The sequence below is a fragment of the Lagenorhynchus albirostris genome, chromosome 19 (assembly GCF_949774975.1).
Source record: "Lagenorhynchus albirostris chromosome 19, mLagAlb1.1, whole genome shotgun sequence".
Classification (NCBI taxonomy): Eukaryota; Metazoa; Chordata; class Mammalia; order Artiodactyla; family Delphinidae; genus Lagenorhynchus; species Lagenorhynchus albirostris.
In genome coordinates, this window is record NC_083113.1 from 31,981,230 (window position 1) to 32,007,447 (window position 26,218).

Here is a 26,218-nt window from a genome sequence, read left to right on the forward strand (position 1 = left end):
CAGCTTACCTTTCTTTGCATCGTTTTCCTCTGGCTCTGGGTCCATCTGTTCATTGCTCTGCTGACTGCTGTTGCTGATGGCCACCTGCCTGCTCTCTGGCTCAGAACTGTGGCTAGGCCCTTCTTCAGTGTTCTCAGCAGCAGAGGCTGCTTCTCCCTCCTTTTTGTCCTCAAGCTCACCTTCTTCTGAAGGGGCCAAGAAGTGAAGTTTCAGGCCTGTGAAGTTGGAGAGCAGCAAGAACATTGCCTCGGAGCGAAATAATGCCATGCAGTCCTTCAAGATGTCAGGAAGTTTGCTCTCCTCAGCCTTCTCGTAAAACCTGGAAAGCAGCGATGCCAAGGTGTTCATCAAAGCCACAGATGTAATATTACTCATGGGATGAAAGCTGATCATTAGCTTTGTATCTCTCTCCCTAAACCTTGCATAGCTTACTAATGTCCAAGTTGTTACAATAATGAGGTTTTGTTAGGGCCTGCTACTGGATGTCCCTGGGAACAAAACATCATTAGGGCAAATGCCCTATTATTGGAGGTGAGCCTTGCAGACAAACAGGCAGGTGTTGAATGCAGAAGCAAATGTCTTGGATGATGGGTTCTACCTTTTGTTAGGGGGACCTCGGCTGCTCCATTCCACATCTCCTTTCTCCAAAGCCTCACACACCTCTGCAAATTTCTCAGGCTGGAAAAGGAGCAAATGAAGCAGCAGTTAGCAGATCTCCCTATGATCCCACACTGGTCTTGCAGGTACAGCAGCTCTGCGGAATCATGCTGGCTGATTCCTAAAAGGGCCGGGTGACTCTCATCCCTTTCACACAACCTCCCCCAGTCCTGATACGCTGAAGCCAGAGCAAAGACTGGATAAATCGTCAGCATGCTTTAGCCAAGTCACCTGAGTGTCAATTTGGGCCATTTCCTTAAGTAGTTGTATGTCTTACGTCAAATTGGTAAACCTCTCAAATTCCTGCATTTATTATAATGAAAATGTCTATATAATAATACAGATTCTTTAGGCCTCAGCTCATTCCCTTGATTTAATCAGCATTCTAAACTTAAAAAGTCCAGTGTAGTACAAGAAGCTGATTAATCTGTTAAAATATTCTCCATAAGAGCCTTTATAAGTACTTGTTTAATGCAGTTTCCCAAGAGTATTCTACAAACAGTAATCCTATCAGTTATAAAACAGGAAAGAGGATCCCGAAGGATGGTTTAGGTGAGCTGAATTAAATAGGGTTAAACAAGTTTATTTACTATTAATACTTCTCAAATTCCTTAATATGCTATGTCAGCTATATAATTCAGAGACAGAGGCAGTATGTAGTGTCTCTCAACCTTTTTTTCAAGGAGGCACCAACTCTTGGGACTGATTCCATGGGACCCAGGGTCACCTGGGAAAAACCACACTCGCATATGTGATCTCATTTGGCCCTCACAACAACTCTTCAAGACAGGCAGGGCAAGTATTATCCCAGTTTAACTGATGATGAAATAAAACTGAGACCTTAGTAATTTGCTCAGGTCAGTAAAACCACGGAGCTAAGACGTGAATATAAAGTCTTCTAGGGCTTCCGTGGTGGTGCAGTGGTTAGAAATCTGCCTGCCAATGCAGGGGACACGGGTTCAATCCCTGGTCCGGGAAGATCCCACATGCCACTGAGCAACTGAGCCCGTGTGCGCCACAGCTACTGAGTCTGCACTCTAGAGCCCACGAGCCACAACTACTGAGCCCATGCCCCTAGAGCCCGTGCTCCGCGACAAGAGAGGCCACCACGGTGAGAGGCCCACGTACTGCAGGGAAGAGTGGCCCTCACTCTCTGCAGCTAGAGAAAAGCCCACGCACAGCAATGAAGACCCAACGCAGCCAAAAATAAATTAAAAAAAAATAAAGTCTTCTAACTTCTAACCTGGTTCTCTCTCCACTATAATGTACTACCTCATCATTCTCAAAACATTTGTTACTAATTTGTTAATCAGCAATCTTTCTGTTATTTAAAAGTAATTGGTAAGTACCATAGTCATCAAATGACTAGGATGGGAACTACACACCACTCATCCCCAATATAGAAGTGTGTGTGTGGGACTTCCCTGGTGGCGCAGTGGTTAAGAATCCACCTGCCAATGCATGGGACACGGTCGAGCCCTGGTCCAGGAAGATCCCACATGCCGCGGAGCAACTAAGCCCGTGCACCACAACTACTGAGCCTGTGCTCTACAGCCTGCATGTCTAGAGCCCGTGCTCCGCAACAAGAGAAGCCACCGCAATAAGATGCCCATGCACCGCAACAAAGAGTAGTCCCCACTCACCGCAACTAGACAAAGCCCCCATACAGCAGTGAAGACCCAGTGCAGCCAAAAATAAATAAATAATTTTTAAAAAAAGTGTGCGTGATTAAGATTCTAGAGAACTGGGGAATACCCAAGGGACTCGACCCACTAACATACGACTGATACCAGTGTTAGCTATTATCATCATTCTATACTTAATTTGAAGAAGAGGATGACGTAAACATGCTAACCAGGAACAAAACAAAAAGCAACAAAAGCTCTTAGTGATGCCTCTTCACCCACCCAGGAAGCAAGGCTGCACGCCAAATGTATATCGGACAGGATTTGCTGGCCTACCTTAAGGAACTCTTTTAGGAGAATTTCAGAGCTTTCTTCAAATTCTTCTTGAATTTGAACTTGGTACTCCATGTCGAGATAAGTAGGGTTGATCCAATCATACAAAATTTCATGCTACAAAGAAGCAGCAGATGCAAAGGGTGAGTTAATAATTCCTACTGCTTTTGTTCTGAATCATTTTACACTAGTAAAATATATGCAAATCTTCACTTTATAATTTTCTCCTTGTTAAGTTCTGGAAAGCTCTGCCTTAGACAGACACTATCAAAAGTGTATCTAAGAAGGGTGGAAAGGCAAGCTCAAAGCCTAGTTCTGTTAGCAGGATGAGCCACTTTTAAAACCAGAAAAGCAAATGATACGCCACAGCTTTTCTAAGACAAGAATCCCAGCAACAGGAATTTATCCTTACATCTTGTGGGACGTGAGGGCTCCGAGGTATGAGAGGTTCAAAGTAGGTGGGAGGCCTGGTCAGTAAAGGACCATGAAACCAGCCGCTGATGGACAAACGCGACTTTTCTTCAGACAGGACTTCAGAAACCTGAAAGGACAAGACCAGTAGCACATCAATGCAAAGACCAGCAGGGAAGATTACCAGCCAAGGCTCACTAATTTCAGGACCCTTCACACTAGGTGTGAAAACAACCTGGCCGGACAGTCCAACCGGAAGCCGTCACATTTAGAGAACGGGCGACTGAAAAGCATGCTCTTTGGCCCTCTATGTATTTGTGGTTCACAGTCTTTACCTGGTGAAAGGATACTGGAGACACTTCAAAGAAAACCAGTGTGTTCCACGAAGGGATAAGAGACTTGACAATCTGCTTCGGCTGAAAGTGTTCTGCGTGGGGCGAGAACACATCTGTAAATGTGCTTCATCGTCATTAACCACTTCCCGGCCGCCTCGTTTCACCTTGACAATTTGCCAATTTCTAAGGGTAGCTAAATGTCCCCTCCAGATCCCCATATGCCACCCGTTCCATCTGTTTTATATAGTTCTGCTAGGTGATATCTGTTCTTACTCCACCATCCTCTATTACTGATGAAGGCTGGAAAAGGTTCTGAACGTTTTCTGGAGTCGAGCTCTGGTGTCAGTCATTAAAAAAATAAAAAAGACCCTGACCTCCTATCAGAGGCACTGGTCCTGGCAGATTCATAGCCACGGGTGGCTGCACATGTTCTCTACCCTCCCACGGCCAGCATTCAGAAGCAGGGTCTGACTATTCCTCATCTTAACTCGGCTCTAACTTATCTCTGGAGTAATGATTATTTCAGGCACAACTCAGGAGAGGTGGCTGTCAGGGCTGGCAATTATCCCCCTGCAGTCGCCACTGTAATGAAGAGCTTCCATCTCCCGAGGCGCACAGACAGAGCGCCTAAGGACCCGGAAGTGGCTGCTGGTGTTGAAGAGCACGCCTTTGTCTTACCGTCAACGTTGTACAGGTCCAGGGTGCCCCCCAAGCTCCTGTCCCAGGGAGGAACCAGGTAAAGAATGAAGGCAATCCGGCGTCCTTCCAGCTCGTCGTCATGGCAGAGCAGGGCATCTGCAATAGTTCAGCGCACACCGTAATGTCCCTGTGCGGCAATGAGCAGCGGACATCTGACTCTGCGCTCACTATCAGTCCACCTGCTATTCCTCCATAACGTCAGCTCCTCCAGCTTTAAAATGACACTTACTTCTCCTCTTTTATAATTACAGAAATAAAACTGTCAATATAGAAAACTCTTAAAAACGCTGAAGAACATATATGTAGACTCAGAGACAATCACTACTAAAATTTTTACATATATTCTTCCAGTATTTTTCAACATACATGTATTTGCTTTTTAAAAAATTGCATCCTACAGTGGTGGTTTTGTGGCTTTTTCTTTTATTACATGGCAAATGTCTTTTCTGTCATTTCTTTTAATGGCTGCATAGTTATTCTAGGACTGAGCAAGATAGGCATCCGGGCAAGGTGGGAGAGGGGAGGGGATGCTATGGGTGAAGTGAGATCATTCCACACGGAGGGGTTGTTTTAATAAACAAACATTGAAAATAATGGAAGGCAGATTTCTCAGGGTTGAAGAATGGCATTGCAAATATGGAAAAGGAGAAATCTAGAATGAACCCTGTGGTGTGGAAATGAAACCAGAGGAATCAATGTGACTTGTCTAGAGCACAGGAAATACAAGATAACCCTGGAAAATCTTGTTTTGCTAGGAAGTAAGATATAATAAGAATGATGAGTGAAAGTGAGTGAAACCCACGTAGGGGCCTTCTCGGTGACAGACCTCTTGGTGTTCCCTGCTTATTGCTGATTGGAAAAAGAGGCTATGGAAATAAGCTGTGACTTCCTAGGCCCTCCATGAGAAGCAAAGAGCAGGCCCCAGCAGCTAATGACTGAGGAATAAAGAATGCAGAAACAAAGACAGGGCAGGCAGATGAGAGTAGCCATAACTTAATAAGTCAGTCACAAGGACTCCCAGTTCTGCTTCAATGGTAAAGGTAAGTCTGACACACATTCCTAAGCTGTTTTATAGAAACCAGACCCCCCACACCAGATAAGAAAAGCTGACCACGAGCATGTAGCCCCCAGACTGGCTGGAACCTGAAGATTGAGGAGGCTGACCCCTGTGACCTCACCTTGTTACTTCACCATGCACCAATCAGAACTGTGCACGAGCTGATCACACACCCTGTGACCCTCTCCCTTACCTTGCCTTTAAAAACCCTTCCCTAAAACCCATCAGGGAGCCTGGGTCTTTTGGGCATGAGCAGCCCGTTCTCCTTGTCTGGTGCCCTGGAATAAACTACTTTCCCTCACCACAACCTGGTTTCAGGAGACTGGCTTTGCTGTGCATTGTGAGCAAACCGAGTTTGTTTCAGTTATCATGAGGACATACTAAAAGGATGCAGAAGTCAGCTTAAAGGGGCTCCTCTTGATCAAATCAGGGACAATATGAGCATCAACATAATGACAGTAACCATTACATAAACAATAATCCTTAAATTCACACTGACATAAATGAGTGGGGAGAGGGAAAGGTTTTCTTTACAGTAGAATGACAACTAATAAATAAATGATTTTATTAGGAAAGAAATCACCATTTGGCAACCTGCATAGTAATACTGTAGTAAGAAATACCAGTGGGGGCACGAGGGGAAGATGGCGGAAGAGTAAGACGCGGAGATCACCTTCCTCCCCACAGATACACCAGAAATACATCTACACGTGGAACAACTCCTACAAAACACCTACTGAACGCTGGCAGAAGACCTCAGACCTCCCAAAAGGCAAGAAACTCCCCACGTACCTGGGTAGGGCAAAAGAAAAAACAGAGACAAAAGAATAGGGACAGGACCTGCACCAGTGGGAGGGAGCTGTGAAGGAGGAAAGGTTTCCACACACTAGGAAGCCCCTTCGCGGGTGGTGGAGGGGGGGGAGCTTCGGAGCCGCAGAGGAGAGCACAGCAACAGGGGTGCGGAGGGCAAAGCGGGGAGATTCCTGCACAGAAGATTGGTGCCGACCGGCACTCACCAGCCCGAGAGGCTTGTCTGCTCACCCGCCCGGGCGGGCGGGGCTGTGAGCTGAGGCTAGGGCTTTGGTCCGAGCGCAGGGAGAGGACTGGGGTTGGCGGCGTGAACACAGCCTGAAGGGGTTAGTGCACCACGGCTAGCCGGGAGGGAGTCCGGGGAAAAGTCTGGACCTGCCGAAGAGGCAAGAGACTTTTTCTTCCTTCTTTGTTTCCTGGTGCGTGAGGAGAGGGGATTGAGAGCGCTGCTTAAAGGAACTCCGGAGACGGGCACGAGCCGCGGCTAAAAGCGCGGACCCCAGAGACGGGCGGGAGACGCTAAGGCTGCTGCTGCCGCCACCAAGGGGCCTGTGTGCGAGCACAGGTCACTATCCACACCCCTCTTCCGGGGAGCCTGTGCATCCCGCCACTGCCAGGTTCCCGGGATCCAGGGACAACTTCCCCGGGAGAACGCACAGGGGGCCTCAGGCTGGTGCAACGTCATGCTGGTCTCTGCCACCTCAGGCTCGCCCCACACTCCGTGCCCCTCCCTACCCCCGGCCTGAGTGGGCCAGAGCCCCCGAAGCACCGGCTCCTTTAACCCCGTCCTGTCTGGGCGAAGAACAGATGCCCTCAGGTGACCTACACGCAGAGGCGGGGCCAAATCCAAAGCTGAGCCCCTGGGAACTGTGAGAACAAAGAAGAGAAAGGGAAATCTCTCCCAGCAGCCTCAGAAGCAGCGGATTAAAGCTCCTCAATCAACTTGATGTACCCTGCATCTGACATGAATAGACAACGAATCATCCCAAATTGAGGAGGTGGACTTTGAGAGCAAGATTTATGATTTTTTCCCCTTTTCCTCTTTTTGTGAGTGTGTATGTGTATGCTTCTATATGAGCTTTTGTCTGTATAGCTTTGCTTCCACCATTTGTCCTAAGGTTCTATCCGTCTGTTGTTTTTTTTAAAATTTTTTTCTTAATAATTATTTTTTAATTTAATAACTTTAATATATTTTACTTTATTTTATTTTACTTTAGCTTCTTTTTCTTTTTTCCTTCCTTCCCTTCCTTCCTTCCTTCCTCCCACCATCCCTCTCTCCCTCCTTTCTTTCCTTCTTTCCTTCTTTTTCTCCCTTCCTTCCTTTTCTTCCTTCCTTCCTTCCTTTCTTCTTCTACTAATTCTTTCTCTCTTTCTCCCTTTTATTCTGAGCCGTGTGGACGAAAGGCTCTTGGTGCTGTAGCCAGGAGTCAGTGCTGTGCCTCTGAGGTGGGAGAGCCAACTTCAGGACACTGGTCCACAAGAGACCTCCCAGCTCCACATAATATCAAACGGCGAAAATCTCCCAGAGATCTCCATTTCAACACCAGCACCCAGCTTCACTCAACGACCAGCAAGCTACAGTGCTGGACGCCCTATGCCAAACAACTAGCAAAACAGGAACACAACCCCACCCATTAGCAGAGAGGCTGCCTAAAATCATAATAAGTCTACAGAGACCCCAAAACACACCACCAGATGTGGACCTGCCCACCAGAGAGACAAGATCCAGCCTCATCCACCAGAACACAGGCACTAGTCCGCTCCACCAGGAAGCCTACACAACCCACTGAACCAACCTTAGCCACTGGGGACAGACACCAAAAACAACAGGAACTACGAACCTGCAGCCTGCAAAAAGGAGACCCCAAACACAGTAAAATAAGCAAAATGAGAAGACAGAAAAACACACCGCAGATGAAGGAGCAAGATAACCCACCAGACCTAACAAATGCAGAGGAAATAGTCAGTCTACCTGAAAAAGAATTCAGAATAATGATAGTGAAGATCATTCAAAATCTTGGAAATAGAATAGACAAAATGCAAGAAACATTTAACAAGGACCCAGAAGAACTAAAGATGAAACAATGATGAACAACACAATAAATGAAATGAAAAATACTCTAAATGGGATCAATAGCAGAATAACTGAGGCAGAAGAACGGGTAAGTGACCTGGAAGATAAAATAGTGGAAATAACTACTGCAGAGCAGAATAAAGAAAAAAGAATGAAAAGAACTGAGGACAGTCTCAGAGACCTCTGGGACAACATTAAACGCACCAACATTCGAATTATAGGGGTTCCAGAAGAAGAAGAGAAAAAGAAAGGGACTGAGAAAATATTTGAAGAGATTATAGTTGAAAACTTCCCTAATATGGGAAAGGAAATAGTTAATCAAGTCCAGGAAGCACAGAGAGTCCCATACAGGGTAAATCCAAGGAGAAACATGCCAAGACACATATTAATCAAACTGTCAAAAATTAAATACAAAGAAAGCATATTAAAAGCAGCAAGGGAAAAACAACAAATAACACACAAGGGAATCCCCATAAGGTTAACAGCTGATCTCTCAGCAGAAACCCTACAAGCCAGAAGGGAGTGGCAGGACATACTGAAAGTGATGAAGGAGAAAAACCTGCAACCAAGATTACTCTACCCAGCAAGGATCTCATTCAGATTTGATGGAGAAATTAAAACCTTTACAGGCAAGCAAAAGTTGAGAGAGTTCAGCACCACCAAACCAGCTTTACAACAAATGCTACAGGAACTTCTCTAGGCAAGAAACACAAGAGAAGGAAAAGACCTACAGTAACGAACCCAAAACAATTTAGGAAAAGGGAATAGGAACATACATATAGATAATTATCTTAAATGTAAATGGACTAAATGCTCCCACCAAAAGACACAGATTGGCTGAATGGATACAAAAACAAGACCCATATATATGCTGTCTACAAGAGACCCACTTCAGACCTAGAGACACATACAGACTGAAAGTAAGGAGATGGAAAAAGATATTTCATGCAAATGGAAACCAAAAGAAAGCTGGAGTAGCAATTCTCATATCAGACAAAATAGACTTTAAAATAAAGACTATTAGAAGAGACAAAGAAGGACACTAGATAATAATCAAGGGATCGATCCAAAAAGAAGATATAACAACTGTAAATATTTATGCACCCAACATAGGAGCACCTCAATACATAAGGCAAATACTAACAGCTATAAAAGGGGAAACTGACAGTAACACATTCATACTAGGGGACTTTAACACCCCACTTTCACCAATGGACAGATCATCCAAAATGAAAATAAATAAGGAAACACAAGCTTTAAACGATACATTGAACAAGATGGATTTAATTGATATTTATAGGACAATCCATCCAAAATGAAAATAAATAAGGAAACACAAGCTTTAAACGATACATTGAGCAAGATGGATTTAATTGATATTTATAGGACACTCCATCCAAAAACAACAGAATACACATTTTTCTCAAGTGCTCATGGAACATTCTCCAGGATAGATCATATCTTGGGTCACAAATCAAGCCTTGGTAAATTTAAGAAAATTGAAATTGTATCAAGTATCTTTTCCGACCACAACACCATGAGACGAGATATCAATTACAGGAAAAGATCTGTAAAAAATACAAACACATGGAGGCGAAACAATACACTACTTAATAAAGAAGTGATCACTGAAGAAATGAAAGAGGAAATAAAAAAATACCTACAAACAAATGACAATGGAGACACGACAACCCAAAACCTATGGGATGCAGCAAAAGCAGTTCTAAGAGTGAAGTATATAGCAATACAAGCCCACCTTAAGAAACAGGAAACATCTCGAATAAACAACCTAACCTTGCACCTAAAGCAATTACAGAAAGAACAAAAAAACCCGAAAGTTAGCAGAAGGAAACAAATCATAAAAATCAGATCAGAAATAAATGAAAAAGAAATGAAGGAAACAATAGCAAAGATCAATGAAACTAAAAGCTGGTTCTTTGAGAAGATAAACAAAATAGATAAACCATTACCCAGACTCATCAAGAGGAAAAGGGAGAAGACTCAAATCAAAAGAATTAGAAATGAAAAAGGAGAAGTAACAACTGACACTGCCGAAATACAAAAGTAATGAGAGATTACTACAAGCAACTCTATGCCAGTAAAATGGACTACCTGGAAGAAATAGACAAATTCTTAGAAATGCACAACCTGCCAAGACTGAATCAGGAAGAAATAGAAAATATGAACAGACCAATCACAAGCACTGAAATTGAAACTGTGATTAAAAATCTTCCAACAAACAAAAGCCCAGGACCAGATGGCTTCACAGGCAAATTCTATCAAACATTTAGAGAAGAGCTAACACCTATGCTTCTCAAACTCTTCGAAAATATAGCAGAGGGAGGAACACTCCAAATTGATTCTACGAGGCCACCATCACCTTGATACAAAAACCAGACAAGGATGTCACAAAGAAAGAAAACTACATGCCAATATCACTGATGAACATAGATGCAAAAATCCTCAACAAAATACTAGCAAACAGAATCCAACAGCACATTAAATGGATCATACACCATGATCAAGTGGGGTTTATTCCAGAACTGCAAAGATTCTTCAATATACACAAATCAATCAATGGGATACACCATATTAACAAACTGAAGGAGAAAAACCGTATGATCATCTCAATAGATGCAGAGAAAGCTTTTGACAAAATTCAACACCCATTTAAGATAAAAACCCAGCAGAAACTAGGCATAGAGGGAACTTTCCGCAACATAATAAACGCCATATATGACAAACCAACAGCCAACATCATCCTCAATGGTGAAAACCTGGAAGAATTTCCACTAAGATCGAGAACAACACAAGGTTGCCCACTCTCACCACTCTTATTCAACATAGATTTGGAAGTTTTCGCCATAGCAATCAGAGAAAAAAAGGAAATAAAAGGAATCCAAATCGGAAAAGAAAAAGTGAAGTTGTCACTGTTTGCAGATGACATAATACCATACATAGAGAATCCTAAAGATGCTACCAGAAAATGACTAGAGCTAATCAATGAATTTGGAAAAGTTGCAGGATACAAAATTAATGCACAGAAATGTCTTGCATTCCTATACACTAATGATGAAAAATCTGAAAGTGAAATCAAGAAAACACTCCCATTTACCACTGCAACAAAAAGAATAAAATTTCTAGGAATAAACCTACCTAAGGAGACAAAAGACCTGTATGCAGACAATTGTAAGACACTGATGAAAGAAATTAAAGATGATACAAGTAGATGGAGAGATATACCATGTTCCTGGATTGCAAGAATCAACATTGTGAAAATGACTCTACTACCCAAAGCAATCTACAGATTCAATGCAATCCCTATCAAACTAGCACTGGCATTCTTCACAGAACTAGAACAAAAAATTTCACAATTTGTATGGAAACACAAGAGACCCCGAGTAGCCAAAGCAATCTTGAGAACGAAAAACGGAGCTGGAGGAATCAGGCTCCCTGACTTCAGACTATACTACAAAGCTACAGTAATCAAGACAGTACGGTAGTGGCACAAAAACAGAAAGACAGATCAAAGGAACGGGATAGAAAGCCCAGAGATAAACCCACGCACATATGGTCACCTAATCTTTGATAAAGGAGGCAGGAATGTACAGTGGAGAAAGGACAGCCTCTTCAATAAGTGGTGCTGGGAAAACTGGACAGGTACATTTGAAAGTATGAGATTAGATCACTCCCTAACACCATACGCAAAAATGAGCTCAAAATGGATTAAAGACCTAAATGTAAGGCCAGAAACTATCAAACCCTTACAGGAAAACATAGGCAGAACACTCTATGACATAAATCACGGCAAGATCCTTTTTGACCCACCTCCTAGAGAAATGGAAAAAAAAAAAAAAGATAAACAAATGGGACCTAATGAAACTTCAAAGCTTTTGCACAGCAAAGGAAACCATAAACAAGACCAAAAGACAACCCTCAGAATGGGAGAAAATATTTGCAAATGAAGCAACTGACAAAGGAATAATTTCCAAAATTTGTAAGCAGCTCATGCAGCTCACTAACAAAATGACAAACAACCCAATCCAAAAATGGGCAGAAGATCGAAATAGACATTTCTCCAAAGAAGAAAGACAGACTGCCAACAAACACATGAAAGAATGCTCAACATCATTAATCATTAGAGAAATGCAAATCAAAACTACAATGAGATATCATCTCACACCAGTCAGAATGGCCATCATCAAAAAATCTAGAAACAATAAATGTGGGAGAGGGTGTGTAGAAAAGGAAGCACTCCTGCACTGCTGGTGGGAATGAGAATTGGTACAGCCACTATGAGAACAGTACGGAGGGTCCTTAAAAAAACTGCAAATAGAAATACGGTATGATGCAGCAATCACACTACCGGGCATATACCCTGAGAAACCATAATTCAAAAAGAGTCATGTACCAAAATGTTCACTGCAGCTGTATTTACAATCGTCCGGAGATGGAAACAACCTAAGTGCCCATCATCGGATGAATGGATAAAGAAGATGTGGCACATATATACAATGGAATATTACTCAGCCATAAAAAGAAAGGAAATTGAGCTATTTGTAATGAGGTGGATAGACCTAGAGTCTGTCATACAGAGTGAAGGAAGTCAGAAAGAGAAAGACAAATACCGAATGCTAACACATATATATGGAATTTAAGAAAAAAAAATGTCATGAAGAACCTAGGGGTAAGACAGGAGTAAAGACACAGACCTACTGGAGAACGGACTTGAGGATATGGGGAGGGGGAAGGGTGAGCCGTGACAAAGCGAGAGAGAGGCATGGACGTATATACACTACCAAACGTAAGGTAGATAGCTAGTGGGAAGCAGCCCCATAGCACAGGGATATCAGCTCGGTGCTTTGTGACCGCCTGGAGGGGTGGGATAGGGCGGGTGGGAGGGAGAGAGACGCAAGAGGGAAGAGATATGGGAACATATGTATATGTATAAATGATTCACTTTGTTATGAAGCAGAAACTAACACACCGTCGTAAAGCAATTATACCCCAACACAGATGTTGAAAAAAATAAAGTATATTTTTTAACATGTAACATCAGTAAAGAAGGGGAGAAAATTGAGGGTAGTGAAGTTATGATATTAAACATAGTAGAAAGAGTCTACAGCAATATAAGACTGTGAACTTGTATTTGACAAATAGATGCAATAATGAGATAACTTGTAAAAAAAATTAATGCACAGAAATCTCCTGCGTTCCTATACACTAATGATGAAAAATCTGGAAGTGAAATCAAGAAAACACTCCCATTTACCACTGCAACAAAAAGAATAAAATTTCTAGGAATAAACCTACCTAAGGAGACAAAAGACCTGTATGCAGACAATTGTAAGACACTGATGAAAGAAATTAAAGATGATACAAGTAGATGGAGAGATATACCATGTTCCTGGATTGCAAGAATCAACATTGTGAAAATGACTCTACTACCCAAAGCAATCTACAGATTCAATGCAATCCCTATCAAACTAGCACTGGCATTCTTCACAGAACTAGAACAAAAAATTTCACAATTTGTATGGAAACACAAGAGACCCCGAGTAGCCAAAGCAATCTTGAGAACGAAAAACGGAGCTGGAGGAATCAGGCTCCCTGACTTCAGACTATACTACAAAGCTACAGTAATCAAGACAGTACGGTAGTGGCACAAAAACAGAAAGACAGATCAAAGGAACGGGATAGAAAGCCCAGAGATAAACCCACGCACATATGGTCACCTAATCTTTGATAAAGGAGGCAGGAATGTACAGTGGAGAAAGGACAGCCTCTTCAATAAGTGGTGCTGGGAAAACTGGACAGGTACATTTGAAAGTATGAGATTAGATCACTCCCTAACACCATACGCAAAAATGAGCTCAAAATGGATTAAAGACCTAAATGTAAGGCCAGAAACTATCAAACCCTTACAGGAAAACATAGGCAGAACACTCTATGACATAAATCACGGCAAGATCCTTTTTGACCCACCTCCTAGAGAAATGGAAAAAAAAAAAAAAGATAAACAAATGGGACCTAATGAAACTTCAAAGCTTTTGCACAGCAAAGGAAACCATAAACAAGACCAAAAGACAACCCTCAGAATGGGAGAAAATATTTGCAAATGAAGCAACTGACAAAGGAATAATTTCCAAAATTTGTAAGCAGCTCATGCAGCTCACTAACAAAATGACAAACAACCCAATCCAAAAATGGGCAGAAGATCGAAATAGACATTTCTCCAAAGAAGAAAGACAGACTGCCAACAAACACATGAAAGAATGCTCAACATCATTAATCATTAGAGAAATGCAAATCAAAACTACAATGAGATATCATCTCACACCAGTCAGAATGGCCATCATCAAAAAACCTAGAAACAATAAATGTGGGAGAGGGTGTGTAGAAAAGGAAGCACTCCTGCACTGCTGGTGGGAATGAGAATTGGTACAGCCACTATGAGAACAGTACGGAGGGTCCTTAAAAAAACTGCAAATAGAAATACGGTATGATGCAGCAATCACACTACCGGGCATATACCCTGAGAAACCATAATTCAAAAAGAGTCATGTACCAAAATGTTCACTGCAGCTGTATTTACAATCGTCCGGAGATGGAAACAACCTAAGTGCCCATCATCGGATGAATGGATAAAGAAGATGTGGCACATATATACAATGGAATATTACTCAGCCATAAAAAGAAAGGAAATTGAGCTATTTGTAATGAGGTGGATAGACCTAGAGTCTGTCATACAGAGTGAAGGAAGTCAGAAAGAGAAAGACAAATACCGAATGCTAACACATATATATGGAATTTAAGAAAAAAAAATGTCATGAAGAACCTAGGGGTAAGACAGGAGTAAAGACACAGACCTACTGGAGAACAGACTTGAGGATATGGGGAGGGGGAAGGGTGAGCCGTGACAAAGCGAGAGAGAGGCATGGACGTATATACACTACCAAACGTAAGGTAGATAGCTAGTGGGAAGCAGCCCCATAGCACAGGGATATCAGCTCGGTGCTTTGTGACCGCCTGGAGGGGTGGGATAGGGCGGGTGGGAGGGAGAGAGACGCAAGAGGGAAGAGATATGGGAACATATGTATATGTATAAATGATTCACTTTGTTATGAAGCAGAAACTAACACACCGTCGTAAAGCAATTATACCCCAACACAGATGTTGAAAAAAATAAAGTATATTTTTTAACATGTAACATCAGTAAAGAAGGGGAGAAAATTGAGGGTAGTGAAGTTATGATATTAAACATAGTAGAAAGAGTCTACAGCAATATAAGACTGTGAACTTGTATTTGACAAATAGATGCAATAATGAGATAACTTGTAAAAAAAATTAATGCACAGAAATCTCCTGCGTTCCTATACACTAATGATGAAAAATCTGGAAGTGAAATCAAGAAAACACTCCCATTTACCACTGCAACAAAAAGAATAAAATTTCTAGGAATAAACCTACCTAAGGAGACAAAAGACCTGTATGCAGACAATTGTAAGACACTGATGAAAGAAATTAAAGATGATACAAGTAGATGGAGAGATATACCATGTTCCTGGATTGCAAGAATCAACATTGTGAAAATGACTCTACTACCCAAAGCAATCTACAGATTCAATGCAATCCCTATCAAACTAGCACTGGCATTCTTCACAGAACTAGAACAAAAAATTTCACAATTTGTATGGAAACACAAGAGACCCCGAGTAGCCAAAGCAATCTTGAGAACGAAAAACGGAGCTGGAGGAATCAGGCTCCCTGACTTCAGACTATACTACAAAGCTACAGTAATCAAGACAGTACGGTAGTGGCACAAAAACAGAAAGACAGATCAAAGGAACGGGATAGAAAGCCCAGAGATAAACCCACGCACATATGGTCACCTAATCTTTGATAAAGGAGGCAGGAATGTACAGTGGAGAAAGGACAGCCTCTTCAATAAGTGGTGCTGGGAAAACTGGACAGGTACATTTGAAAGTATGAGATTAGATCACTCCCTAACACCATACGCAAAAATGAGCTCAAAATGGATTAAAGACCTAAATGTAAGGCCAGAAACTATCAAACCCTTACAGGAAAACATAGGCAGAACACTCTATGACATAAATCACGGCAAGATCCTTTTTGACCCACCTCCTAGAGAAATGGAAAAAAAAAAAAAAGATAAACAAATGGGACCTAATGAAACTTCAAAGCTTTTGCACAGCAAAGGAAACCATAAACAAGACCAAAAGACAACCCTCAGAATGGGAGAAAATATTTGCAAATGAAGCAACTGACAAAGGAATAATTTCCAAAATTTGTAAGCAGCTCATGCAGCTCACTAACAAAATGACAAACAACCCAATCCAAAAATGGGCAGAAGATCGAAATAGACATTTCTCCAAAGAAGAAAGACAGACTGCCAACAAACACATGAAAGAATGCTCAACATCATTAATCATTAGAGAAATGCAAATCAAAACTACAATGAGATATCATCTCACACCAGTCAGAATGGCCATCATCAAAAAACCTAGAAACAATAAATGTGGGAGAGGGTGTGTAGAAAAGGAAGCACTCCTGCACTGCTGGTGGGAATGAGAATTGGTACAGCCACTATGAGAACAGTACGGAGGGTCCTTAAAAAAACTGCAAATAGAAATACGGTATGATGCAGCAATCACACTACCGGGCATATACCCTGAGAAACCATAATTCAAAAAGAGTCATGTACCAAAATGTTCACTGCAGCTGTATTTACAATCGTCCGGAGATGGAAACAACCTAAGTGCCCATCATCGGATGAATGGATAAAGAAGATGTGGCACATATATACAATGGAATATTACTCAGCCATAAAAAGAAAGGAAATTGAGCTATTTGTAATGAGGTGGATAGACCTAGAGTCTGTCATACAGAGTGAAGGAAGTCAGAAAGAGAAAGACAAATACCGAATGCTAACACATATATATGGAATTTAAGAAAAAAAAATGTCATGAAGAACCTAGGGGTAAGACAGGAGTAAAGACACAGACCTACTGGAGAACGGACTTGAGGATATGGGGAGGGGGAAGGGTGAGCCGTGACAAAGCGAGAGAGAGGCATGGACGTATATACACTACCAAACGTAAGGTAGATAGCTAGTGGGAAGCAGCCCCATAGCACAGGGATATCAGCTCGGTGCTTTGTGACCGCCTGGAGGGGTGGGATAGGGCGGGTGGGAGGGAGAGAGACGCAAGAGGGAAGAGATATGGGAACATATGTATATGTATAAATGATTCACTTTGTTATGAAGCAGAAACTAACACACCGTCGTAAAGCAATTATACCCCAACACAGATGTTGAAAAAAATAAAGTATATTTTTTAACATGTAACATCAGTAAAGAAGGGGAGAAAATTGAGGGTAGTGAAGTTATGATATTAAACATAGTAGAAAGAGTCTACAGCAATATAAGACTGTGAACTTGTATTTGACAAATAGATGCAATAATGAGATAACTTGTAAAAAAAATTAATGCACAGAAATCTCCTGCGTTCCTATACACTAATGATGAAAAATCTGGAAGTGAAATCAAGAAAACACTCCCATTTACCACTGCAACAAAAAGAATAAAATTTCTAGGAATAAACCTACCTAAGGAGACAAAAGACCTGTATGCAGACAATTGTAAGACACTGATGAAAGAAATTAAAGATGATACAAGTAGATGGAGAGATATACCATGTTCCTGGATTGCAAGAATCAACATTGTGAAAATGACTCTACTACCCAAAGCAATCTACAGATTCAATGCAATCCCTATCAAACTAGCACTGGCATTCTTCACAGAACTAGAACAAAAAATTTCACAATTTGTATGGAAACACAAGAGACCCCGAGTAGCCAAAGCAATCTTGAGAACGAAAAACGGAGCTGGAGGAATCAGGCTCCCTGACTTCAGACTATACTACAAAGCTACAGTAATCAAGACAGTACGGTAGTGGCACAAAAACAGAAAGACAGATCAAAGGAACGGGATAGAAAGCCCAGAGATAAACCCACGCACATATGGTCACCTAATCTTTGATAAAGGAGGCAGGAATGTACAGTGGAGAAAGGACAGCCTCTTCAATAAGTGGTGCTGGGAAAACTGGACAGGTACATTTGAAAGTATGAGATTAGATCACTCCCTAACACCATACGCAAAAATGAGCTCAAAATGGATTAAAGACCTAAATGTAAGGCCAGAAACTATCAAACCCTTACAGGAAAACATAGGCAGAACACTCTATGACATAAATCACGGCAAGATCCTTTTTGACCCACCTCCTAGAGAAATGGAAAAAAAAAAAAAAGATAAACAAATGGGACCTAATGAAACTTCAAAGCTTTTGCACAGCAAAGGAAACCATAAACAAGACCAAAAGACAACCCTCAGAATGGGAGAAAATATTTGCAAATGAAGCAACTGACAAAGGAATAATTTCCAAAATTTGTAAGCAGCTCATGCAGCTCACTAACAAAATGACAAACAACCCAATCCAAAAATGGGCAGAAGATCGAAATAGACATTTCTCCAAAGAAGAAAGACAGACTGCCAACAAACACATGAAAGAATGCTCAACATCATTAATCATTAGAGAAATGCAAATCAAAACTACAATGAGATATCATCTCACACCAGTCAGAATGGCCATCATCAAAAAACCTAGAAACAATAAATGTGGGAGAGGGTGTGTAGAAAAGGAAGCACTCCTGCACTGCTGGTGGGAATGAGAATTGGTACAGCCACTATGAGAACAGTACGGAGGGTCCTTAAAAAAACTGCAAATAGAAATACGGTATGATGCAGCAATCACACTACCGGGCATATACCCTGAGAAACCATAATTCAAAAAGAGTCATGTACCAAAATGTTCACTGCAGCTGTATTTACAATCGTCCGGAGATGGAAACAACCTAAGTGCCCATCATCGGATGAATGGATAAAGAAGATGTGGCACATATATACAATGGAATATTACTCAGCCATAAAAAGAAAGGAAATTGAGCTATTTGTAATGAGGTGGATAGACCTAGAGTCTGTCATACAGAGTGAAGGAAGTCAGAAAGAGAAAGACAAATACCGAATGCTAACACATATATATGGAATTTAAGAAAAAAAAATGTCATGAAGAACCTAGGGGTAAGACAGGAGTAAAGACACAGACCTACTGGAGAACGGACTTGAGGATATGGGGAGGGGGAAGGGTGAGCCGTGACAAAGCGAGAGAGAGGCATGGACGTATATACACTACCAAACGTAAGGTAGATAGCTAGTGGGAAGCAGCCCCATAGCACAGGGATATCAGCTCGGTGCTTTGTGACCGCCTGGAGGGGTGGGATAGGGCGGGTGGGAGGGAGAGAGACGCAAGAGGGAAGAGATATGGGAACATATGTATATGTATAAATGATTCACTTTGTTATGAAGCAGAAACTAACACACCGTCGTAAAGCAATTATACCCCAACACAGATGTTGAAAAAAATAAAGTATATTTTTTAACATGTAACATCAGTAAAGAAGGGGAGAAAATTGAGGGTAGTGAAGTTATGATATTAAACATAGTAGAAAGAGTCTACAGCAATATAAGACTGTGAACTTGTATTTGACAAATAGATGCAATAATGAGATAACTTGTAAAAAAAATTAATGCACAGAAATCTCCTGCGTTCCTATACACTAATGATGAAAAATCTGGAAGTGAAATCAAGAAAACACTCCCATTTACCACTGCAACAAAAAGAATAAAATTTCTAGGAATAAACCTACCTAAGGAGACAAAAGACCTGTATGCAGACAATTGTAAGACACTGATGAAAGAAATTAAAGATGATACAAGTAGATGGAGAGATATACCATGTTCCTGGATTGCAAGAATCAACATTGTGAAAATGACTCTACTACCCAAAGCAATCTACAGATTCAATGCAATCCCTATCAAACTAGCACTGGCATTCTTCACAGAACTAGAACAAAAAATTTCACAATTTGTATGGAAACACAAGAGACCCCGAGTAGCCAAAGCAATCTTGAGAACGAAAAACGGAGCTGGAGGAATCAGGCTCCCTGACTTCAGACTATACTACAAAGCTACAGTAATCAAGACAGTACGGTAGTGGCACAAAAACAGAAAGACAGATCAAAGGAACGGGATAGAAAGCCCAGAGATAAACCCACGCACATATGGTCACCTAATCTTTGATAAAGGAGGCAGGAATGTACAGTGGAGAAAGGACAGCCTCTTCAATAAGTGGTGCTGGGAAAACTGGACAGGTACATTTGAAAGTATGAGATTAGATCACTCCCTAACACCATACGCAAAAATGAGCTCAAAATGGATTAAAGACCTAAATGTAAGGCCAGAAACTATCAAACCCTTACAGGAAAACATAGGCAGAACACTCTATGACATAAATCACGGCAAGATCCTTTTTGACCCACCTCCTAGAGAAATGGAAAAAAAAAAAAAAGATAAACAAATGGGACCTAATGAAACTTCAAAGCTTTTGCACAGCAAAGGAAACCATAAACAAGACCAAAAGACAACCCTCAGAATGGGAGAAAATATTTGCAAATGAAGCAACTGACAAAGGAATAATTTCCAAAATTTGTAAGCAGCTCATGCAGCTCACTAACAAAATGACAAACAACCCAATCCAAAAATGGGCAGAAGATCGAAATAGACATTTCTCCAAAGAAGAAAGACAGACTGCCAACAAACACATGAAAGAATGCTCAACATCATTAATCATTAGAGAAATGCAAATCAAAACTACAATGAGATATCATCTCACACCAGTCAGAATGGCCATCATCAAAAAACCTAGAAACAATAAATGTGGGAGAGGGTGTGTAGAAAAGGAAGCACTCCTGCACTGCTGGTGGGAATGAGAATTGGTACAGCCACTATGAGAACAGTACGGAGGGTCCTTAAAAAAACTGCAAATAGAAATACGGTATGATGCAGCAATCACACTACCGGGCATATACCCTGAGAAACCATAATTCAAAAAGAGTCATGTACCAAAATGTTCACTGCAGCTGTATTTACAATCGTCCGGAGATGGAAACAACCTAAGTGCCCATCATCGGATGAATGGATAAAGAAGATGTGGCACATATATACAATGGAATATTACTCAGCCATAAAAAGAAAGGAAATTGAGCTATTTGTAATGAGGTGGATAGACCTAGAGTCTGTCATACAGAGTGAAGGAAGTCAGAAAGAGAAAGACAAATACCGAATGCTAACACATATATATGGAATTTAAGAAAAAAAAATGTCATGAAGAACCTAGGGGTAAGACAGGAGTAAAGACACAGACCTACTGGAGAACGGACTTGAGGATATGGGGAGGGGGAAGGGTGAGCCGTGACAAAGCGAGAGAGAGGCATGGACGTATATACACTACCAAACGTAAGGTAGATAGCTAGTGGGAAGCAGCCCCATAGCACAGGGATATCAGCTCGGTGCTTTGTGACCGCCTGGAGGGGTGGGATAGGGCGGGTGGGAGGGAGAGAGACGCAAGAGGGAAGAGATATGGGAACATATGTATATGTATAAATGATTCACTTTGTTATGAAGCAGAAACTAACACACCGTCGTAAAGCAATTATACCCCAACACAGATGTTGAAAAAAATAAAGTATATTTTTTAACATGTAACATCAGTAAAGAAGGGGAGAAAATTGAGGGTAGTGAAGTTATGATATTAAACATAGTAGAAAGAGTCTACAGCAATATAAGACTGTGAACTTGTATTTGACAAATACATGCAATAATGAGATAACTTGTAAAAAAAATTAATGCACAGAAATCTCCTGCGTTCCTATACACTAATGATGAAAAATCTGGAAGTGAAATCAAGAAAACACTCCCATTTACCACTGCAACAAAAAGAATAAAATTTCTAGGAATAAACCTACCTAAGGAGACAAAAGACCTGTATGCAGACAATTGTAAGACACTGATGAAAGAAATTAAAGATGATACAAGTAGATGGAGAGATATACCATGTTCCTGGATTGCAAGAATCAACATTGTGAAAATGACTCTACTACCCAAAGCAATCTACAGATTCAATGCAATCCCTATCAAACTAGCACTGGCATTCTTCACAGAACTAGAACAAAAAATTTCACAATTTGTATGGAAACACAAGAGACCCCGAGTAGCCAAAGCAATCTTGAGAACGAAAAACGGAGCTGGAGGAATCAGGCTCCCTGACTTCAGACTATACTACAAAGCTACAGTAATCAAGACAGTACGGTAGTGGCACAAAAACAGAAAGACAGATCAAAGGAACGGGATAGAAAGCCCAGAGATAAACCCACGCACATATGGTCACCTAATCTTTGATAAAGGAGGCAGGAATGTACAGTGGAGAAAGGACAGCCTCTTCAATAAGTGGTGCTGGGAAAACTGGACAGGTACATTTGAAAGTATGAGATTAGATCACTCCCTAACACCATACGCAAAAATGAGCTCAAAATGGATTAAAGACCTAAATGTAAGGCCAGAAACTATCAAACCCTTACAGGAAAACATAGGCAGAACACTCTATGACATAAATCACGGCAAGATCCTTTTTGACCCACCTCCTAGAGAAATGGAAAAAAAAAAAAAAGATAAACAAATGGGACCTAATGAAACTTCAAAGCTTTTGCACAGCAAAGGAAACCATAAACAAGACCAAAAGACAACCCTCAGAATGGGAGAAAATATTTGCAAATGAAGCAACTGACAAAGGAATAATTTCCAAAATTTGTAAGCAGCTCATGCAGCTCACTAACAAAATGACAAACAACCCAATCCAAAAATGGGCAGAAGATCGAAATAGACATTTCTCCAAAGAAGAAAGACAGACTGCCAACAAACACATGAAAGAATGCTCAACATCATTAATCATTAGAGAAATGCAAATCAAAACTACAATGAGATATCATCTCACACCAGTCAGAATGGCCATCATCAACAAATCTAGAATCAATAAATGCTGGAGAGGGTGTGGAGAAAAGGGAACACTCTTGCACTGCTGGTGGGAATGTGAAGTAGTTCAGCCACTATGGAGAACAGTATGGAGGTTCCTTAAAAAACAACAAATAGAACTACCATATGACCCAGCAATCCCACTACTGGGCAAATACCCTGAGAAAACCAAAATTCAAAAAGGGTCATGTACCAAAATGTTCATTGCAGCTCTATTTACAATAGTTCAGAGATGGAAACAACGTAAGTGCCCATCATCGGATGAATGGATAAAGAAGATGTGGCACATATATACAATGGAATATTACTCAGCCATAAAAAGAAACGAAATTGACCTATTTGTAATGAGGTGGATAGACCTAGAGTCTGTCATACAGAGTGAAGGAAGTCAGACAGAGAAAGACAAATACTGTATCCTAACACATATATATGGAATTTAAGAAAAAATGTCATGAAGAACCTAGGGGTAAGACAGGAGTAAAGACACAGATCTACTGGAGAATGGACTTAAGGATATGGGGAGGGGGAAGGGTGAGCCGTGACAAAGCGAGAGAGAGGCATGGACATATATACACTACCAAACGTAAGGTAGATAGCTAGTGGGAAGCAGCCACATAGCACAGGTATATCAGCTCCGTGATCTGTGACCGCCTGGAGGGGTGGGATAGGGAGGGTGGGAGGGAGGGATACGCAAGAGGGAAGAGATATGGGAACATATGTATATGTATAACTGATTCACTTTGTTATAAAGCAGAAACTAACATACCATTGTAAAGCAATTATACCCCAATAAAGATGTTAAAAAACTAAAAGCAAAAAAAAAAAAAATCTAGAAACAATAAATGTGGGAGAGGGTGTGTAGAAAAGGAAGCACTCCTGCACTGCTGGTGGGAATGTGAATTGGTACAGCCACTATGAGAACAGTATGGAGGTTCCTTAAAAAACTGCAAATAGAACTACGGTATGATGCAGCAATCGCATTACCGGGCATATACCCTGAGAAAACCATAATTCAAAAAGAGTCATGTACCAAAATGTTCACTGCAGCTGTATTTACAATCGTCCGGAGATGGAAACAACCTAAGTGCCCATCATCGGATGAATGGATAAAGAAGATGTGGCACATATATACAATGGAATATTACTCAGCCATAAAAAGAAAGGAAATTGAACTATTTGTAATGAGGTGGATAGACCTAGAGTCTGTCATACAGAGTGAAGGAAGTCAGAAAGAGAAAGACAAATACCGAATGCTAACACATATATATGGAATTTAAGAAAAAAAAATGTCATGAAGAACCTAGGGGTAAGACAGGAATAAAGACACAGACCTACTGGAGAACGGACTTGAGGATATGGGGAGGGGGAAGGGTGAGCTGTGACAAAGCGAGAGAGAGGCATGGACGTATATACACTACCAAATGTAAGGTAGATAGCTAGTGGGAAGCAGCCTCATAGCATAGGGATATCAGCTCGGTGCTTTGTGACCGCCTGGAGGGGTGGGATAGGGCGGGTGGGAGGGAGAGAGACGCAAGAGGGAAGAGATATGGGAACATATGTATATGTATAAATGATTCACTTTGTTATAAAGCAGAAACTAACACACCATTGCAAAGCAATTATACCCCATAAAGATGTTAAAAAAAAAAAAGAAATATCAGTGGATGTTAAAAGAAGTGAATCAAAGTTTAATGAGAAATGGAATATTTACAGAATCTTAAAGTGTCTCCCCACAAAATACTTATTAAATAGAGGAAAAGAAGAAGTTTACAGTGGAAAAACTTGATGTCAGCCACCAGCTTAATTAAGTGATCAAACTTAGTATCAGTAGTAATAGAAGACACCATCTACCACTTGATAAGATGCAGTAAAAAGAACCCATATCTGGGCTTCCCTGGTGGCGCAGTGGTTGACAGTCTGCCTGCCGATGCAGGGGACACGGGTTTGTGCCCCGGTCTGGGAAGATTCCACATGTCGTGGAGCGGCTAGGCCCATGAGCCATGGCTGCTGAGCCTGGGCGTCCGGAGCCTGTGCTCCGCAATGGGAGAGGCCGCAACAGTGAGAGGCCCGCGTACCGCAAAAAAAAAAAAAAAAAAAAAAAAAGAACACATATGTAATCATGAGAAACCAGCAGACAAACCCAAAATGAGGAAAGTTCTTCAAAATAACTCATCTGTAAATCTTCAGAAGCATCAAGATCATGAAGGTCAAAGAAAGACTGTGGAACTTGTCTAGACTGAAGGCACATGACAACTAAATGCTATGTGCAACCCTGGACCAGATCCCTTTGCTATAAAAGACCAAATCATAGAATTTGAATGGAGCCTGCAGATTAGATGGGAATAATGTATTAATCGTAGTTCCTGATTCTGATGGCTTCTTACTGTCACATAGCAGAAGTGTCCTTGTTGTAGGAGTTACTGAAGTACTCAGGGGTCACGGAGCATCCTAAGGGCAACCTACTCTCAGGTAAAATGGAAAAAACTTATTTAATGTACTATGCTTGCCAGTTGTCTGTCAGTTTGAAATTACTTCAAATTAAAAAAAAAGTTAAAGAAAAGGGCATATGATATGACTCTTCATGTGTCTAAGTTATTCTCAAAATGCTGTTACCAATTTGTACTTCCCTAGGACAATGTGGGAGAGTAAACCCAAAGCAGAATTTTGTTTAGTAAAACAAAACAATACAAAACACTTTTCCTTCTAGATGAAAACCAAACATGTTATCAAAAGGACATTTATATGCTCAGAAAGGTAACAAGAAGGATGCACCCCAAACTGGTGACAGTGGACACATCTGAAGATAAAGAGGGACAAGGAGAAGGTGAAGGGGACTATTGTGAATTACACTGTATTCTATATTGTTTGATGTTTTTTCCTTAAGAATATATTCACTCATTACCTTCAAAAGAAAAAAAAGACATTGAGGGAAATATGTGTTTCCTGGGAAGTTTAAGAGTAGTTTACACCATCACCTCTGAATTTCCAGATACCGTATGCAAAGTTGGTGTGTATGTGCATTATTGGCCTTTTTCTGAATATACTGAAACCAAGCAGGACCCTGCAAGGCCTTCCTGGGCACAAAAGCCCCTCTGTGTCCCTTATTTCTTGTTTATAGAAAAAAAGACTTCAGTCTCCTGGGCCTCCCCCAGGTTACAAAGAGCAGGCTCAAGCAGTTAATGATTAGGAAACGAGAGTCACAGGACTCCTAGT

The 26,218-nt window shown here is 41.2% G+C and overlaps 1 protein-coding gene across 1 annotated transcript in view; it reads right to left on the reverse strand.

Annotated features, from left to right (window-relative positions):
- Positions 1 to 26,218, reverse strand: part of OGFOD1 (2-oxoglutarate and iron dependent oxygenase domain containing 1) — a 38,982-nt gene that overhangs the window by 2,698 nt on the left and 10,066 nt on the right. The window contains exons 5-10 of the mRNA XM_060132164.1: positions 4,040 to 4,156; positions 3,362 to 3,453; positions 3,028 to 3,156; positions 2,619 to 2,732; positions 599 to 678; positions 9 to 319 (exon numbers count right to left, since the gene is read on the reverse strand). Of these exons, the coding sequence (XP_059988147.1) occupies positions 9 to 319; positions 599 to 678; positions 2,619 to 2,732; positions 3,028 to 3,156; positions 3,362 to 3,453; positions 4,040 to 4,156 (843 nt within the window). The remainder of the gene's footprint in view (positions 1 to 8; positions 320 to 598; positions 679 to 2,618; positions 2,733 to 3,027; positions 3,157 to 3,361; positions 3,454 to 4,039; positions 4,157 to 26,218) is intronic.